Genomic DNA, 19,649 nt, shown 5'->3' on the forward strand with positions numbered 1-19,649 from the left:
TGTCCCCCTTCTCCCCCCTCTCCACCACCCCTACCTCCCACCTCCCCTCCCTCTCCTCACCCCTCTCCACCACCCACCTGCCTCCCTCCCCTCCTCCCCTCTCTCCATCACCCACCTGCCTCCCTCCCTCTCCTCAACCGTCTCCACCACCCACCTGCCTCCCTCCCTCTCCTCACCAGTCTCCACCACCCACCTGCCTCCCTCCCTCTCCTCACCCCTCTCCACCACCCACCTGCCTCCCTCCCCTCCTTCCCTCTCTCCACCACCCACCTGCATCCCTCCCCTCCTCCCCTCTCTCCACCACCCCACTGCCTCCCACCTCCCCTCTCTCCACCACCCACCTGCCTCCCACCACCCTCCCACTCCTCACCCCTCTCCACCACCCACCTCCCTCCCACCTCCCTCTCCTCACCCCTCTTCACCACCCACCTGCCTCCCACCTCCCTCTCCTCACCCCTCTCCACCACCCACCTGCCTCCCACCTCCCTCCCTCTCCTCCCCTCTCTCCACCACAACCCCATCCCTCCCTCTCCTCCCCTCTCTCCACCACCCACCTGCCTCCCACCTCCCTCCCTCTCCTCCCCTCTCTCCACCACAACCCCATCCCTCCCTCTCCTCCCCTCTCTCCACCACCCACCTGCCTCCCACCTCCCTCCCTCTCCTCCCCTCTCTCCACCACCCCACTGCCTCTGTTATTTATTCATGGCTCATCGTTTCCAGTTGTTATATACGGTTGTATTGACATGGTTAAGCTTAGACAATTAATTAAAGTTTCCATTTTGTAACGGGAGAAAGAGGAGGGCCTGGAAACAGGACAATGCTGCTACCAAGAGAGAGCTTTAGATGTCTCTCTCTGTTATATCCTGTTGATTACAGACATGATGATGTCCCTCTCTCTGTTATAACCTGTTGATTACAGACATGATGTCCCTCTCTCTGTTATAACCTGTTGATTACAGACATGATGATGTCTCTCTCTGTTATAACCTGTTGATTACAGACATGATGATGTCTCTCTCTCTCTGTTACAACCTGTTGATTACAGACATGATGATGTCTCTCTCTGTTATAACCTGTTGATTACAGACATGATGATGTCTCTCTCTCTGTTATAACCTGTTGATTACAGACATGATGATGTCTCTCTCTCTGTTACAACCTGTTGATTACAGACATGATGCCTCTCTCTCTGTTATAACCTGTTGATTACAGACATGGTGATGTCCCTCTCTCTGTTATAACCTGTTGATTACAGACATGATGTCCCTCTCTCTGTTATAACCTGTTGATTACAGACATGATGATGTCCCTCTCTCTGTTACAACCTGTTGATTACAGACATGATGATGTCTCTCTCTCTGTTATAACCTGTTGATTACAGACATGATGTCTCTCTCTCTGTTATAACCTGTTGATTACAGACATGATGATGTCCCTCTCTCTGTTACAACCTGTTGATTACAGACATGATGATGTCTCTCTCTGTTATAACCTGTTGATTACAGACATGATGTCTCTCTCTCTGTTATAACCTGTTGATTACAGACATGATGATGTCCCTCTCTCTGTTACAACCTGTTGATTACAGACATGATGATGTCTCTCTCTCTGTTATAACCTGTTGATTACAGACATGATGATGTCTCTCTCTCTGTTATAACCTGTTGATTACAGACATGATGATGTCTCTCTCTCTGTTACAACCTGTTGATTACAGACATGATGATGTCTCTCTCTCTGTTACAACCTGTTGATTACAGACATGATGTCTCTCTCTCTGTTATAACCTGTTGATTACAGACATGATGTCTCTCTCTCTGTTATAACCTGTTGATTACAGACATGATCTCTCTCTTTGTTATAACCTGTTGATTACAGACATGATGATGTCTCTCTCTCTGTTATAACCTGTTGATTACAGACATGATGTCTCTCTCTCTGTTATAACCTGTTGATTACAGACATGATGTCTCTCTCTCTGTTATAACCTGTTGGTTACAGACATGATGTCTCTCTCTCTGTTATAACCTGTTGATTACAGACATGATGATGTCTCTCTCTCTGTTATAACCTGTTGATTACAGACATGATGATGTCTCTCTCTCTGTTATAACCTGTTGATTACAGACATGACGATGTCTCTCTCTGTTATAACCTGTTGATTACAGACATGATGTCTCTCTCTCTGTTATAACCTGTTGATTACAGACATGATGTCTCTCTCTCTGTTATAACCTGTTGGTTACAGACATGATGTCTCTCTCTCTGTTATAACCTGTTGATTACAGACATGATGATGTCTCTCTCTCTGTTATAACCTGTTGATTACAGACATGATGATGTCCCTCTCTCTGTTATAACCTGTTGATTACAGACATGATGATGTCCCTCTCTCTGTTATAACCTGTTGATTACAGACATGATGATGTCTCTCTCTGTTATAACCTGTTGATTACAGACATGATGATGTCTCTCTCTCTGTTACAACCTGTTGATTACAGACATGATGTCTCTCTCTCTGTTATAACCTGTTGATTACAGACATGATGTCTCTCTCTCTGTTATAACCTGTTGGTTACATAGGGAGGATGTCACTCTCTGTTATAACCTGTTGATTACAGACATGATGATGTCTCTCTCTCTGTTATAACCTGTTGATTACAGACATGATGATGTCCCTCTCTCTGTTACAACCTGTTGATTACAGACATGATGATGTCTCTCTCTGTTATAACCTGTTGATTACAGACATGATGTCTCTCTCTCTGTTATAACCTGTTGGTTACATAGGGAGGATGTCACTCTCTGTTATAACCTGTTGATTACAGACATGATGATGTCTCTCTCTCTGTTATAACCTGTTGATTACAGACATGATGATGTCCCTCTCTCTGTTACAACCTGTTGATTACAGACATGATGATGTCTCTCTCTCTGTTATAACCTGTTGATTACAGACATGATGTCTCTCTCTCTGTTATAACCTGTTGATTACAGACATGGTGATGTCCCTCTCTCTGTTATAACCTGTTGATTACAGACATGATGATGTCCCTCTCTCTGTTATAACCTGTTGATTACATAGGGAGGATGGTCTCGGGATTCAACGGTGTAGCAGAGGGTCTATAGAGTCGTGAGAGTGCATCAGGCTTCACGTTCTTGGACCCCGGGCGGTAGGAGATGGTAAAGTTGAACCGAGTGAATAGCAGGGCCCATCGAGCTTGTCTAAAGTTCAGGTGCAGAGATATTCCAGGTTCTTGTGGTCAGTCCAGGCTATGAATGGATGTGCCGCCCCTTCTAAAAGCATCCACTGCTCCAACGCCATCTTCACCGCTAGCGGTTCTCGATTTCCCACGTCCTAATTCCTGACAGTGGTGTTAAGACGATGGAAAAGGAAAGTTCATGGATCCAGCTTTTGGTACTGGGCAGAATGCTGGGACAGGACGGCCCCCACTCCGACGTCCACGGCATCGACCTCCACCACGAACTAATGGGATGGATCCGGATGGATTAAGGAGCTGTAGTGAACCTATGCTTGAGGTCGTAGAACGCCAGGTCTCAGCACGTGAACAGGACCTTCGGAGAGGTGAGTGTTGAAAAGGGGTAAGCCAGGGTGCTGTAACCCCAGATGAAATGGCAGTAGAAATTTGCAAACCCCAGGAAGCATTGCAGCTGCACTCTGAATGTGGGTGGAGGCCAATCCACCACCGCTCTCACCTCGCCAGGATCCATCTGTATATTTCCTGCAGCGATGATGTGTCCTAGGAAGGAGATGGTGGTTGCGATGAAATTCGCATTTCTCCACTTTAACAAAAGGCTGGTTCTCCAGGAGACGCTGAAGGACTGTGGAGGAAGTGGAGGACGTAGAGGACATGTTATTGAGCTGAACCGGAAAAGACGAGGCTGTCATCGATGTAGACGAACACTAACCGGTTCACATCAACTGTTCAGAGGAGACTGCGTGAATCATGCCTTCATGGTTGGATAGCTGGCAAAGAAACCACTACTAAAGGACACCAACATGTGGTGAAGAGTCAGCCAGGAGCCACCAGAGCCGCCAGTCAGCCAGGAGCCACCAGAGTCACCAGTCAGCCAGTAGCCGCCAGAGCCGCCAGTCAGCCAGGAGCCGCCAGAGCCACCAGTCAGCCAGGAGCCTGCCAGAGCCTCCAGTCAGCCAGGAGCCGCCAGAGCCGTCAGCCAGCCAGGGGCCGCCAGAGCCGTCAGCCAGCCAGGGGCCGCCAGAGTCGTCAGCCAGCCAGGACCCGCCAGAGTCGTCAGCCAGCCAGGAGCCGCCAGAGCTGTCAGCCAGTCCGGAGCTGCCCTTCAGTCCGGAGCTGCCATTCAGTCCGGAGCTGCCCCTCAGTCCTGAGCTGCCCTTTAGTAGGGTCGCCGTTCCTAGGAGGCCACAGAAGCGGACTAAGACTATGGTGTGGGGTCCACGTCCAGCGTCAGAGCCGCCACCGCGGACAGATGCCCACCCAGACCCTCCCCTATAGTTTCAGGTTTTGCCTGAGTCCGCACCTTGGGGGGGGGGGGGGGGGGGGGTAGAAGCACGGTGGCTAGGAAAAACTCCCTAGAAAGGCCAGAACCTAGGAAGAACCCTAGAGAGGAAACAGGCTATGTGGGGTGGCCAGTCCTCTTCTGTCTGTGCCGGGTGGAGATTATAACAGAACATGGCCAAGATGTTCAAATGTTCATAGATGACCAGCATGGTCCAATAATAATAATCACAGTGGTTGTCGAGGGTGCAGCAAGTCAGCACCTCAGGAGTAAATGTCAGTTGGCTTTTCATAGCCGATCATTCAGAGTATCTCTATTCTAACCTACAGGTAGTAGAGTTATGGAAAGTGGTTCAGTTGGAAGAGTGTGATAAGCCTATTCATAGATGATTGATGTCGCTGCGGTGTTTATCCTACAGACACAGGAAACTGGAAGTGTTTTCCAGGCATGTAGAACAAGGCGGTCACAGTCCAGTGATGTGACTACAACACAACCTCTGACACCCAGCGTGCAACGGGATAATTGACTGTTTTTATAACAGCACGGTGTGTGTGTGTGTGGCCTTTCTAATGGCCATTGAAATTTCCATGATTGTTGAAGACACACACACTTTGCCCTAGAGAGGATTTATTTTCATACATGCTTGAGGAGGAAAGGCCCTGTGTGTGTTTACTAGCCCTGGCAAGGTTCGCTTTCAAAGACAGAGACTGGAGTGAGAGAAAGGGGGGAGAGAGAAAGCGAGAGAGGGAAAGAAAGAAAGAATGAAAGTAAGAGGGAGAGAGAGCACCTGGGCTGGAGGCTGGAACACGACCATGGTTTAGGGACCTCACCCTGCTCTCCAATTCCCTCTCTCCCTCTACCTCTCTCTCTTCCTCTCTCCCTCCCTTTGCCCCCTCCCTTCCTCTTTCTTCTTCCCTCTCTCTATCCCACCATCCCCCGCTCCCTCTCTCTTCCTTCCTCTGTCTGTCGCCCCCCCTCTCTATCGCTCCATAGAGTGCAGTCTATCTGTCATGTCATCAGCCCCACAGCCTCTCTCCAAACTCTAGATCAGCACATCTGTCCCAGAGGACAACGCTGGTTGAACAGACGTCAGACCCATGTCCGCTGCGACGTCATAGTCAGGTTGTGTTGGAAAAGGACACTTGACATTGTAGTCATTCAGCAGATCTCTTATCCAGAACGACTTACAGTCAGTGCATTCATCTGCAGATAGCTAGGTGGACCAGTCATAGTCAGTGCATTCATCTCCAGATAGCTAGGTGGACCAGTCATAGTCAGTACATTCATCTCCAGATAGCTAGGTGGACCAGTCATAGTCAGTGCATTCATCTCCAGATAGCTAGGTGGACCAGTCATAGTCAGTGCATTCATCTCCAGATAGCTAGGTGGACCAGTCATAGTCAGTACATTCATCTCCAGATAGCTAGGTGGACCAGTCATAGTCAGTACATTCATCTCCAGATAGCTAGGTGGACCAGTCATAGTCAGTACATTCATCTCCAGATAGCTAGGTGGACCAGTCATAGTCAGTACATTCATCTCCAGATAGCTAGATGGACCAGTCATAGTCAGTACATTCATCTTCAGATAGCTAGGTGGACCAGTCATATTCAGTGCATTCATCTCCAGAAAGCTAAGTGGGACAAGCACATATCACAGTCATAGTCAGTACATTCATCTCCAGATAGCTAGGTGGGACAAGCACATATCACAGTCATAGTCAGGACATTCATCTCCAGATAGCTAGGTGGGACAAGCATATATCACAGTCATAGTCAGTACATTCATCTCCAGATAGCTAGGTGGGACAAGCACATATCACAGTCATAGTCAGTACATTCATCTCCAGATAGCTAGGTGGACCAGTCATCTCCAGATAGCTAGGTGGACCAGTCATAGTCAGTACATTCATCTCCAGATAGCTAGGTGGACCAGTCATAGTCAGTGCATTCATCTCCAGATAGCTAGGTGGGACAAGCACATATCACAGTCATAGACAGTACATTCATCTCCAGATAGCTAGGTGGACCAGTCATATTCAGTACATTCATCTCCAGATAGCTAGGTGGACCAGTCATAGTCAGTACATTCATCTCCAGATAGCTAGGTGGGACAAGCACATATCACAGTCATAGTCAGTACATTCATCTCCAGATAGCTAGGTGGGACAAGCACATATCAAAGTCATAGTCAGTACATTCATCTCCAGATAGCTAGGTGGACCAGTCATATTCAGTACATTCATCTCCAGATAGCTAGGTGGACCAGTCATAGTCAGTACATTCATCTCCAGATAGCTAGGTGGACCAGTCATAGTCAGTACATTCATCTTCAGATAGCTAGGTGGACCAGTCATATTCAGTACATTCATCTCCAGATAGCTAGGTGGACCAGTCATGGTCAGTACATTCATATTCAGATAGCTAGGTGGGACAAGCACATATCACAGTCATAGTCAGGACATTCATCTCCAGATAGCTAGGTGGGACAAGCACATATCACAGTCATAGTCAGTACATTCATCTCCAGATAGCTAGGTGGGACAAGCTCATATCACAGTCATAGTCAGTACATTCATCTCCAGATAGCTAGGTTGGAGAAGGTTGGAGAAGCACATATCACAGTCATAGAAAGTACATTTTTCTCAATAACGTAGATGTCAGTAGAGTCAGAGCTAGAAGGGGGATGGGGGGGTCAAGTGCTGGTTACCTTCTCAGGGATATGTGGGACGGTAGCGTCCCACCTCACCAACAGCCAGTGAAAGTGCAGGGCGCCAAATTCAAAACAACAGAAATGTCATAATTAAAATTCCTCGAACATACAAGTATTTTACACCATTTTAAAGATAAACTTGTTGTAAATCCAGCCACAGTGTCCGATTTCAAAAAGGCTTTACTGCGAAAGCACACCAAACGATTACGTTAGGTCAGCACCTAGTCACAGTACCTAGTCTCTCCAAAGAGAGTCACAAAAAGAGAGTCACAAAAAGCAGAAATAGAGATAAAATTAATCACTAACCTTTGATGATCTTCATCAGATGACACTCATAGGACTTTATGTTACACAACACATGGATGTTTTGTTCGATAAAGTTCATATTTATATCCAAAAATCTCAGTTTTCATTGGCGCGTTACGTTCAGTAGTTCCAAAACATCCGGTGATTTTGCAGAGAGCCTCAATTTCCAAAAATACTCATAATAAACATCGATAAAAGAAACAACTATTATGGATTATAGATCCACTTCTCCTTAATGCAACCGCTGTCAGATTTCAAAAAAACTTTATGGAAAAAGTCCATAGAAACATGTCAAACAATGTATAGAATCAATCTTTAGGATGTTTTTAACATAAATCTTCAATAATGTTCCAACCGGAGAATTCCTTTGTCTTCAGAAATGCAATGGAACTCAAGCTAACTCTCACGTGTGCGTATCCCCCCATCCTTCACAGTAGAAGCCTCAAACAAGGTTCTAAAGACTGTTGACATCTAGTGAAAGCCTTATGAAGTGCAATATGACCAATATCCCACTGTATATTCGATAGGCAATGAGTTGAAAAACTACAAACCTTAGATTTCCCACTTCCTGGTTGAATTTTTTCTCAGGTTTTTGACTGACATATGAGTTCTGTTTTACCCCCAGACATCATTCACCAGTTTTAGAAACGTCAGAGTGTTTTCTATCCAAATATACTAATTATAGAACAACTCTGTAGAACAACTCCACAGAACAACTTCACAGAACAACTCCGCAGAACAACTCTACAGAACAACTCTGCAGAACACCTTCACAGAACAACTTCACAGAACAACTCTGTAGAACAACTCTGTAGAACAACTCTGTAGAACACCTTCACAGAACAACTTCACAGAACAATTCTGTAGAACAACTCTGTAGAACACCTTCACAGAACAACTTCACAGAACAACTCTGTGGATCAACTCTGTGGAACAACTCTGTGGACCACCTTCACAGAACAACTTCACAGAACAACTCTGTGGAACAACTCTGTAGAACAACTCTGTAGAATGTCTCCGCAGAACAACTCTGCAGAACGGTCTTTATTTCGGCGCCGGTCTTAGTTCTGCGATTAAACTGCCACTGACACGACCGCCACTTCAAATCAAATCAAATCAAATCAAATTTTATTTGTCACATACACATGGTTAGCAGATGTTAATGCGAGTGTAGCGAAATGCTTGTGCTTCTAGTTCCGACAATGCAGTAATAACAAGTAATCTAACTAACAATTCCAAAACTACTGTCTTGCACACAGTGTAAGGGGATAAAGAATATGTACATAAGGATATATGAATGAGTGATGGTACAGAGCAGCATAGGCAAGATACAGTAGATGGTATCGAGTACACTATGTACAAATGAGATGAGTATGTAAACAAAGTGGCATAGTTTAAAGTCGCTAGTGATACATGTATTACATAAGGATACAGTAGATGATATAGAGTACAGTATATACGTATGCATATGAGATGAATAATGTAGGGTAAGTAACATTATATAAGGTAGCATTGTTTAAAGTGGCTAGTGATATATTTACATCATTTCCCATCAATTCCCATTATTAAAGTGGCTGGAGTTGAGTCAGTGTCAGTGTGTTGGCAGCAGCCACTCAGTGTTAGTGGTGGCTGTTTAACAGTCTGATGGCCTTGAGATAGAAGCTGTTTTTCAGTCTCTCGGTCCCAGCTTTGATGCACCTGTACTGACCTCGCCTTCTGGATGATAGCGGGGTGAACAGGCAGTGGCTCGGGTGGTTGATGTCCTTGATGATCTTTATGGCCTTCCTGTGACATCGGGTGGTGTAGGTGTCCTGGAGGGCAGGTAGTTTGCCCCCAGTGATGCGTTGTGCAGACCTCACTACCCTCTGGAGAGCCTTACGGTTGAGGGCGGTGCAGTTGCCATACCAGGCGGTGATACAGCCCGCCAGGATGCTCTCGATTGTGCATCTGTAGAAGTTTGTGAGTGCTTTTGGTGACAAGCCGAATTTCTTCAGCCTCCTGAGGTTGAAGAGGCGCTGCTGCGCCTTCTTCACGATGCTGTCTGTGTGAGTGGACCAATTCAGTTTGTCTGTGATGTGTATGCCGAGGAACTTAAAACTTGCTACCCTCTCCACTACTGTTCCATCGATGTGGATAGGGGGGTGTTCCCTCTGCTGTTTCCTGAAGTCCACAATCATCTCCTTAGTTTTGTTGACGTTGAGTGTGAGGTTATTTTCCTGACACCACACTCCGAGGGCCCTCACCTCCTCCCTGTAGGCCGTCTCGTCGTTGTTGGTAATCAAGCCTACCACTGTTGTGTCGTCCGCAAACTTGATGATTGAGTTGGAGGCGTGCGTGGCCACGCAGTCGTGGGTGAACAGGGAGTACAGGAGAGTGCTCAGAACGCACCCTTGTGGGGCCCCAGTGTTGAGGATCAGCGGGGAGGAGATGTTGTTGCCTACCCTCACCACCTGGGGGCGGCCCGTCAGGAAGTCCAGTACCCAGTTGCACAGGGCGGGGTCGAGACCCAGGGTCTCGAGCTTGATGACGAGCTTGGAGGGTACTATGGTGTTGAATGCCGAGCTGTAGTCGATGAACAGCATTCTCACATAGGTATTCCTCTTGTCCAGATGGGTTAGGGCAGTGTGCAGTGTGGTTGAGATTGCATCGTCTGTGGACCTATTTGGGCGGTAAGCAAATTGGAGTGGGTCTAGGGTGTCAGGTAGGGTGGAGGTGATATGGTCCTTGACTAGTCTCTCAAAGCACTTCATGATGACGGATGTGAGTGCTACGGGGCGGTAGTCATTTAGCTCAGTTACCTTAGCTTTCTTGGGAACAGGAACAATGGTGGCCCTCTTGAAGCATGTGGGAACAGCAGACTGGTATAGGGATTGATTGAATATGTCCATAAACACACCGGCAAGCTGGTCTGCGCATGCTCTGAGGGCGCGGCTGGGGATGCCGTCTGGGCCTGCAGCCTTGCGAGGGTTAACACGTTTAAATGTCTTACTCACCTCGGCTGCAGTGAAGGAGAGACCGCATGTTTTCGTTGCAGGCCGTGTCAGTGGCACTGTATTGTCCTCAAAGCGGTCAAAAAAGTTATTTAGTCTGCCTGGGAGCAAGACATCCTGGTCCGTGACTGGGCTGGATTTCTTCCTGTAGTCCGTGATTGACTGTAGACCCTGCCACATGCCTCTTGTGTCTGAGCCGTTGAATTGAGATTCTACTTTGTCTCTGTACTGGCGCTTAGCTTGTTTGATAGCCTTGCGGAGGGAATAGCTGCACTGTTTGTATTCGGTCATGTTACCAGACACCTTGCCCTGATTAAAAGCAGTGGTTCGCGCTTTCAGTTTCACACGAATGCTGCCATCAATCCACGGTTTCTGGTTAGGGAATGTTTTAATCGTTGCTATGGGAACGACATCTTCAACGCACGTTCTAATGAACTCGCACACCGAATCAGCGTATTCGTCAATGTTGTTATCTGACGCAATACGAAACATCTCCCAGTCCACGTGATGGAAGCAGTCTTGGAGTGTGGAGTCAGCTTGGTCGGACCAGCGTTGGACAGACCTCAGCGTGGGAGCCTCTTGTTTTAGTTTCTGTCTGTAGGCAGGGATCAACAAAATGGAGTCGTGGTCAGCTTTTCCGAAAGGGGGGCGGGGCAGGGCCTTATATGCGTCGCGGAAGTTAGAGTAGCAATGATCCAAGGTCTTTCCTCCCCTGGTTGCGCAATCAATATGCTGATAAAATTTGGGGAGTCTTGTTTTCAGATTAGCCTTGTTAAAATCCCCAGCTACAACTGCGCTTAGAAACCAGGGGAGACTGAAGAACTAACAATCTAATTGACCAGCAGAGGTGGAGAGCACACATCCCTGCACCAATTGCTGATCCCCCCCAATACAGCCACTGATTACCAAAACAAGTCCCAAATTGCTTTGTCCGATGTGTCAACAGTCATCTGCACGTTATGAGCATTCAGCAGTTCACACACCAAGTAGCCCACTGGGAAGACAGGCAGCACTAGATGGCCCTAGCTAGCAAAAAGACAGTACTAGACCACAACAGATAAAGACAATTCTCACTCCTGGAGATTCCAGGACACCTTTAGCTATAGAATGAAGCATGTGTATGGAAAGATCATGTTTTTCATTATTATTATGATGAGATTCTGAACAGTGGACAAAACGACCCAGATACATCTAACAGACACAGCTAAGTTGTTCTCTTTAACAGAATGGTCATGGCTTTAACCATTCTGTTGAACAATAGATTGTTGTTAATAGGTTCAAACTTCTTCAGGCTAGAGTCCTTTTTTCTCCACTTCCTGTCTGACTGACGTGCCCAAAGTAAACTGTCTGTTACTCAGGCCCTGAAGCCAGGACATGCATATAATTAGTACTATTGGAAAGAAGACACTTCGACGTTTGTAGAAATGTTAAAATAATGTAGGAGAATATAACAAAATAGATATGGTAGAAGAAAATCCAAAGGAAAACCAACCCGGGAAATAATGAAATCTAGCTCCCAGTATGCAATTCATATGGCTTCCACTGGGTGTCAGCACTCAATGTTCAAGGTTTCAGGCTTGTTTCTTCCAAAACGAGGAAGAATAAGGAGTTTTACTACAGGGACACAGTCTTGAAAATGTATGTGTGAAGACAACACGCACCTGCTAATATGGGTTTCCTATGGAACATACTTCTTCCCATGTGAAATATTATAGTTTGATTACATTGTAGGGTGTCTGAGGATTAAATAGAAACACATTTTGACTTGTTGAAACAAAGTTTAGGGGTAGATTTTAGGATTCCTATTTTCTATTTTGGCAAGTTGAACGAGTGGATTTACTCAAAACGATGGCGCCAGCTAAACAGACTTTTTGGGACATAAAGAAGGGATTTTATCTAACAAAACGACACTACACGTTATAGCTGGGACCCTTTGGATGACAAATCAGAGGAAGATTTTCAAAAAGTAAGTGAATATTTAATCGCTATTTGTGAATTTATGAAACCTGTGGCGGTGTAAAAATATTTTGATGTGGGGCGCCGTCCTCAAACAATCATATGGTATTCTTTCGCTGTAAAGCCTACTGTAAATCAGACAGTGCAGTTAGATTAACAAGAATTTAAGCTTTCAACCGATATAAGACACTTGTATGTACCTAAATGTTTAATATCCATAATTCTTATGAATATTTATTTGAATTCAGTTTCACCGGAAGTTGTCCCGCTAGCTGGACCCCTAGCCATGTAAAGGAACATTGATGGTGATTGTTGATGGTGACTCCGCTAGCCAGCACCTTGCCTAAAATAGGTGTGCGTTTCCTTTGCCTCTAGATGTTTGGAACATGTCTTTCTCCAAGGGTTTGTACAGTGATTACAATGAGATGAGAGATCATACTGTTGTTTTCTATTAGGATCCTAATTGTGATTCTAACATCTAGGTGAAGTGATGCAGTGTCTGGAATCAAACCAGGCTTGTATCACCTGCAAGCACCAATGGTCATGTGTTAATTGATGAATACAGACAATATGTGTTCCATCTCCTCCACTTCAAATGTGATCAATTCCTTGTCCAGACACTGAAGCAGTTAATGAAATGGGGGAAACAATGAGAATGCTATGGGAATGCCATGGGAATGCAATGGGAATGCAATGGGAATGCTATGGGAATGCTATGGGAATGCTATGGGAATGCTATGGGAATGCTATGGGAATGCAATGGGAATGCTATGGGAATGCTATGGGAATGCTATGGGAATGCTATTGGAATGCTATCACGCTTTAGCCTATGTCACAAATGGCACCCTATTCCCTAAATAGTGCACAACTGTTGACCTGGGTTCATAGGGCTCTGGGTCCATAGGGCTCTGGGTACATAGGGCTCTGGGTTCATAGGGCTCTGGGTCCATAGGGCTCTGGGTCCATAGGGCTCTATTTAGGGAATAGGATGCCATTTGTGACACTGCCTTATTCTCCAGCTACCAGCCTGTATTCTCCATCTCAGGGCAATGCAGAAAACACCGGGCCCGTATCCTGCTCCAAGGAGAGAGGAGAGGAGAGAGGAGAGAGAGGAGAGAGCCTGTTTAATGTTAATCTAGCAGACTGAACGGAGAGAGAGGAGAGAGTAAAGAAAGAGGAGAGAGAGAGGAGAGAGAAGAGAGAGAGGAGAGAGTAGAGAGAGAGGAGAGAGAGGAGAGAGCCTGTTTATCGTTTATCTAGCAGACTGAACGGAGAGAGAGGAGAGAGTAGAGGAAAAGGAGAGAGAAGAGAGAGAAGAGAGAGAGGAGAGAGTAGAGAGAGAGGAGAGAGAGGAGAGAGTAGAGAGAGGGGAGAGAGAGGAGAGAGAGGAGAGAGTAGAGAGAGAGGAGAGAGAGGAGAGAGAAGAGAGAGACAGTGGTCCAACCCATAGCTCTATGAGCCTGTTAATCTACCAGACAACCCACAGTGGGCCAACCCACAGTGGTCCAACCCACAGTGGTCCAACCCACAGTGTTCCAACCCACAGTGGTCCAACCCACAGCTCTAAGAGCCTGTTTATCTACCAGACCGAACGGAGAGAGACCAGGCTGTGTGCCTCTCAGCAGACTGTTAGTCTTGTCTCTGCTGTGGTGGAGTAATTTGTTATCATGTCTATATCCCTCTTCCTCTTCACATGACCCTGCTGTCTGCTTACCCACACTGCACTGCTGCTGCTCCTGTCATCAGGACTGACTGGAATGCGACACGCAACACACACACACACACACACACACACATGCGCGAGCGCAACACACACGCACACACTCAGGGGAGGGAGCAGCCTCAACCTGCACTCTCTCCAGATGAGGGGGTTTGTCTGTCTAAATGTTTTGATTAAAAGGCTGTTACTATTTTGCTAGTCACAATGTCTTTGTGATGGTGTGGGTTGGCTGCTGTGCTGACGGATGGCAAGGTGGCCGCTCCCTGTTTGTAGTGAACAGAGGAGAGAGAGAGAGAGAGAGAGAGAAGCTGTCATCACCCTGCTACAGTCGCCACCACCGCCTCAGAGAAAGAGAAGGAGGGAGAGAAGGGGTGAGGGAAGGAGGGAGGAGGAATAACAGCATGTGAGAGAGGAGTGTGGAGAGAGAGGGAGGAAGAGAAGGGGTGAGGGAAGGGGGAGGAGGAATAACAGCATGTGAGAGAGGAGTGTGGAGAGAGGGAGAGAGAGAATAAAGAAAGTGAACAACAAGGAACACGTGCATCAGAGGTCAGTGTAGCAACTCACCTCCCCTTGCCATATCCCCCTCTGTATCCCCTGTCCGTATACCCCTCCATATACCCCCCTCCATTCGCCCCTGCCATATCCAACTCTGTATCCCCCGTCCGTATACCCCTCCATATACCCCCCTCCATATCCCCCCTCCATTCGCCCCTCCGTATCCCCCCCTTCCTATACCCCCTCCATACCCCCCCTCCATTTGCCCCTCCGTATCCCCCCTTCCTATACCCCCTCCATACCCCCCTCCATTCGCCCCTCCGTATCCCCCCCTTCCTATACCCCCTCCATACCCCCCCTCCATTTGCTCCTCCGTATCCCCCCTCCATATCCCCCCTCCATTTGCCCCTCCGTATCCCCCCCTTCCTATACCCCCTCGATACCCCCCCTCCATTTGCCCCTCCGTATCCCCCCTCCATATCCCCCTCCACATCCCACCTCACCCCTCCATCCCACCTCACCACTCCACATCCCACCTCACCCCTCCATATCATACCTCCATATCCCCCCTCCATATCATACCTCCATATCCCCCCTCACCCCTCCATATCCCCCCTCCATATCCCCCCTCCATATCATACCTCCATATACCCCCTCCATATCATACCTCCATATCCCCCTCACCACTCCACATCCCCCCCTCACCCCTCCATATCCCCACCACCCTCCCATATCCCCCTCACCCCTCCATATCCCCTCTCACCCCTCCACACCCCCAGTCTTCACCAACTCCAACCGCCCGTGGCTCCTCCCCTCTGATCACCAGGTCTGGGATGGTGCCATCATGCTGGGATAGGGCCATCATGCTGGGATAGGGCCATCATGCTGGGATAGGGCCATCATGCTGGGATAGGGCCATCATGCTGGGATAGGGCCATAATGCTGGGATAGGACCATCATGCTGGGATAGGGCCATCATGCAGGGATAGGGCCATCATGCTGGGATAGGGCCATAATGCTGGGATAGGGCCATCATGCTGGGATAGGGCCATCATGCTGGGATAGGGCCATCATGCTGGGATAGGGCCATCATGCTGGGATAGGGCCATAATGCTGGGATAGGACCATCATGCTGGGATAGGACCATCATGCTGGGATAGGGCCATCATGCTGGGATAGGGCCATCATGCTGGGATAGGGCCATAATGCTGGGATAGGACCATCATGCTGGGATAGGGCCATCATGCTGGGATAGGGCCATCATGCTGGGATAGGACCATAATGCTGGGATAGGACCATCATGTTGGGATAGGGCAATCACAGCCCCTTTGTTTAACCCTCCCATCTCCCTGATTTTGCCACAGTTTGTAGATCCATAGTTAAATGCTCCAGGACCGTCAGGCTTGGGGTGGGGTAGAGACTGGATGGGTCTAGGGTAGGGGTTGGGCTTGGGGTGGGGTAGAGACTGGATGGGTCTAGGGTAGGTGTTGGGGTTGGGGTGGGGTGGGGTAGAGTCTGGATTGGGTCTAGGGTAGGGGTTGGGCTTGGGGTGGGGTAGAGACTGGATGGGTCTAGGGTAGGGGTTGGGCTTGGGCTTGGGGTGGGGTGGGGTAGAGACTGGATGGGTCTAGGGTAGGGATGGGCTTGGGGTGGGGTAGAGACAGGGTGGGTCTAGGGTAGGGGTTGGGGTGGGGTGGGGTAGAGACTGGATGAGTCTAGTGTAGGGGTTGGGCTTGGGGTGGGATAGAGACTGGATGGGTCTAGGGTAGGGGTTGGGGTTGGGGTGGGGTGGGGTAGAGACTGGACTGGGTCTGGGGTAGGGGGTGGGCTTGGGGTGGGGTAGAGACTGGATGGGTCTAGGGTAGGGGTTGGGCATGGGGTAGAGGCTGGGTAGGGATGGGGTAGAGACTGGGTTGGGTTGGATCTGAGGTAGGGGCTGGGTTGTGGTCAGGGTATAGGCTGGGTTAGGGTAGAGGCTGGGTTGGGTTGGGGTAGAGTCTGGGTTGGTGTAGAGGCTGGGTTGTGGTTGGGGCTGGGGTAGAGTCTGGGTTGGGGTAGAGGCTGGGTTGTAGTTGGGGTTGGGGTAGAGTCTGGGTTGGGGTAGAGTCTGGGTTGGGGTAGAGGCTGGGTTGTGGCTGGGGTAGAGGCTGGGTTGGGGTTGGGGTAGAGGCTGGGTTGTGGCTGGGGTAGAGGCTAGGGTTGGGGTTGGGGTAGAGGCTGGGTTGGGGTTGGGGTAGAGGCTAGGGTTGTGGCTGGGGTAGAGGCTGGGTTGGGGTTGAGGTAGAAGCTGGGTTGGGTTGGGGTAGAGACTGGGTTGGGTTTGGGGTAGAAGCTGGGTTGGGTTGGGGTAGAGCCTGGGTTGGGGTAGAGGCTGGGTTGGGGTTAGGGTAGAGGCTGGGTTGTGGATGGGATAGAGGGCTGGGTTGTGGTTGGGGTAGAGGCTGGGTTGTGATTGGGGTAGAGGCTGGGTTGGGGTTGGGGTAGAGAATGAGTTATGGATGGGATAGAGGGCTGGGGTTGTGGTTGGGGTAGAGGCTGGGTTGGGTTGGGGTTGGGGTAGAGACTGGGTTGGAGTTGGGGTGGGAGTAGAGGCTGGGTTGTGGCTGGGATAGATGCTAGGGTTGTGGTTGGGGTAGAGGCTGGGTTGGGGTTGGGGTAGAGGCTAGGGTTGTGGTTGGGGTAGAGGCTGGGATGGGGTTAGGATAGAGGCTGGGCTGGGCTGGGTTGTGGTAGAGGCTGGGTTGGGTTGGTGTTGGGGTAGAGGCTGGGTTGGGGTAGAGGCTAGGGTTGTGGCTGGGGTAGAGGCTGGGTTGGGGTTGGGGTAGAAGCTGGGTTGGGGTAGAGACTGGGTTGGGGTAGAGGCTGGGTTGGGGTTGGGGTAGAGGCTGGGTTGGGTTGGGGTAGAAGCTGGGTTGGAGTAGAGGATGGGTTGGGGTTAGGGTAGAGTCTGGGTTGGGGTTGGGGTAGAGTCTGGGTTGGGGTTGGGGTAGAGGGTTGTGGTTAGGGTAGAGGCTGGGTTGGAGATGGGGAAGAGGCTGGGTTGGGGTAGAGGCTGGGTTGGGGTTGGGGTAGAGGGTTGTGGTTGGCGTAGAGGCTGGGTTGGTTTGGGGTTGGGGTAGAGGCTGGGCTGGGTTGTGATAGAGGCTGGGATGAGATAGAGGTTGGGGTACAGGGCTGGCTCTTAGCTATAACTCCATGGTTAAATGCTCCAGTCCAGACCGTCAGGCTGGGATAGAGGGCTGGGCCTCAGCTATAGCTCCATGGTTAAATGCTCCAGACCGTCAGGCTGGGATAGAGGGCTGGTCCTCAGCTATAGCTCCATGGTTAAATGCTCCAGACTGTCAGGCTGGGATAGAGGGCTGGGCCTCAGCTATAGCTCCATGGTTAAATGCTCCAGGCTGTCAGGCTGGGATAGAGGGCTGGGCCTCAGCTATAGCTCCATGGTTAAATGCTCCAGTGACTCTGGCGTCCCTAGACATGATGAACACTTTCACAGCCCTCTGTAATAGGATGGTTGTTACTGCGGTTGCTATGCATCGTGTTGGACGGCAACGACGGAAGATGACGGAAGATCATAAATCTACAACAACAAAAGGAATAAAAGAAACATCACTCTGGAGAGAGGGAGAGATGGGGGGAGAAAGAGTGAGAGAGAGGGAGAGATGGAGGTATAGAGCGAGAGAAAGAGGGCGAGAGAGAGAGATATTGATGGAGGGAGAGAGAGAGAGAGAATGAGGGATAAAGGAGGAAGAGAGAGAGAGAGGGGGGCTAGAGAGAGGGAGAAAGGAGGAAGAGAGAGAGGGGGGTTGGGTGTGGGGGAGGGAGGGAGAGGGAGTTGGAGAGAAGGATGAGAGATTAACACAGTAAAGATGAGAATGGCAGGCCTGAACAGAACAGAACACTCAGCCTTTCCACTGATTTTCCAATGACTGGAACAGCAGAGGTCATTTATTAGGGATTCCTTTGTTGGGCTTGTTTTGTTCCAAGTTCCCAAAGTCACATCATAACCTTTTAGCTGGTCTGATCTGGTCTCTATAATGGCCAGTGATACCTACCAACATCTATTTCACAAATCAACAATCATTTGAGGCTGAGGTTACACAAATCAACAATCATTTGAGGCTGAGGTTACACAAATCAACAATCATTTGAGGCTGAGGTTACACAAATCAACAATCATTTGAGGCTGAGGTTACACAAATCAACAATCATTTGAGGCTGAGGTTACACAAATCAACAATCATTTGAGGCTGAGGTTACACAAAGCACAGTCATCTGAGGCTGAGGTTACACAAATCAACAATCATTTGAGGCTGAGGTTACACAAAGCACAATCATTTGAGGCTGAGGTTACACAAAGCAACAATCATTTGAGGCTGAGGTTACACAAATCAACAATAATTTTAGGGTGAGAGTAACACAAAGTAACAATTTGAGTTGCAGTTGCAGGTGTGACATCACTTCAAGCAACTTTGCTGATACCTGAAGTAACTTAATTAAATTGCATGCAAAAGCTAGACATGAGGGATAGAATGATTGTTCTTTCACAACTGTATAGGAGCAGAAACACACCTGAAAACATCAATGACCAGAACCCAGTCCATCTTAGATGGAGGACGAGACAGGAGATGGTTGGGAAGCTGTTTGAAGATGTCTCAAAAGTCCCTGGGCTCTGACCAAAGGTCGTGGACTTTATAGGGAACAGTGTACCTTTTGGGAGTCAGCTTGAATGAGTAGCAGTGACCAGGTTTACATGCCCACAGTATTCCACATAATAGCTCATACTCATAATAGGTCTTAACTCAGAATAAGCTGTTTACATTTACCTTTCATATCCTGCTCATGTATCCATGTATAAACTAAATAGTCATAATTTGATCAGGGACGCCCAAAATATTTTTGGGACATGGGTGTGCAGGACAAAAAGTTTTAAACCTCATTTCGATATAATTTGTGACATTTTGAAGGCT

At 48.5% G+C, this 19,649-nt stretch overlaps 1 protein-coding gene across 1 annotated transcript; it reads right to left on the reverse strand.

The window, feature by feature from the left end:
• Positions 1-16,306: 16,306 nt before the first annotated feature.
• On the reverse strand, positions 16,307-19,283 carry LOC139365895 (uncharacterized). Its single transcript, XM_071102952.1, has 3 exons — positions 19,252-19,283; positions 17,395-17,823; positions 16,307-17,318 (listed from the first exon to the last, which is right to left on the reverse strand). The coding sequence occupies exons 1-3, from the start codon at positions 19,281-19,283 to the stop codon at positions 16,307-16,309; spliced, it is 1,473 nt and encodes a 490-aa protein (XP_070959053.1).
• Positions 19,284-19,649: the final 366 nt, after the last annotated feature.

Source organism: Oncorhynchus clarkii, chromosome 14 (assembly GCF_045791955.1).
Source record: "Oncorhynchus clarkii lewisi isolate Uvic-CL-2024 chromosome 14, UVic_Ocla_1.0, whole genome shotgun sequence".
Taxonomy (NCBI): Eukaryota; Metazoa; Chordata; class Actinopteri; order Salmoniformes; family Salmonidae; genus Oncorhynchus; species Oncorhynchus clarkii.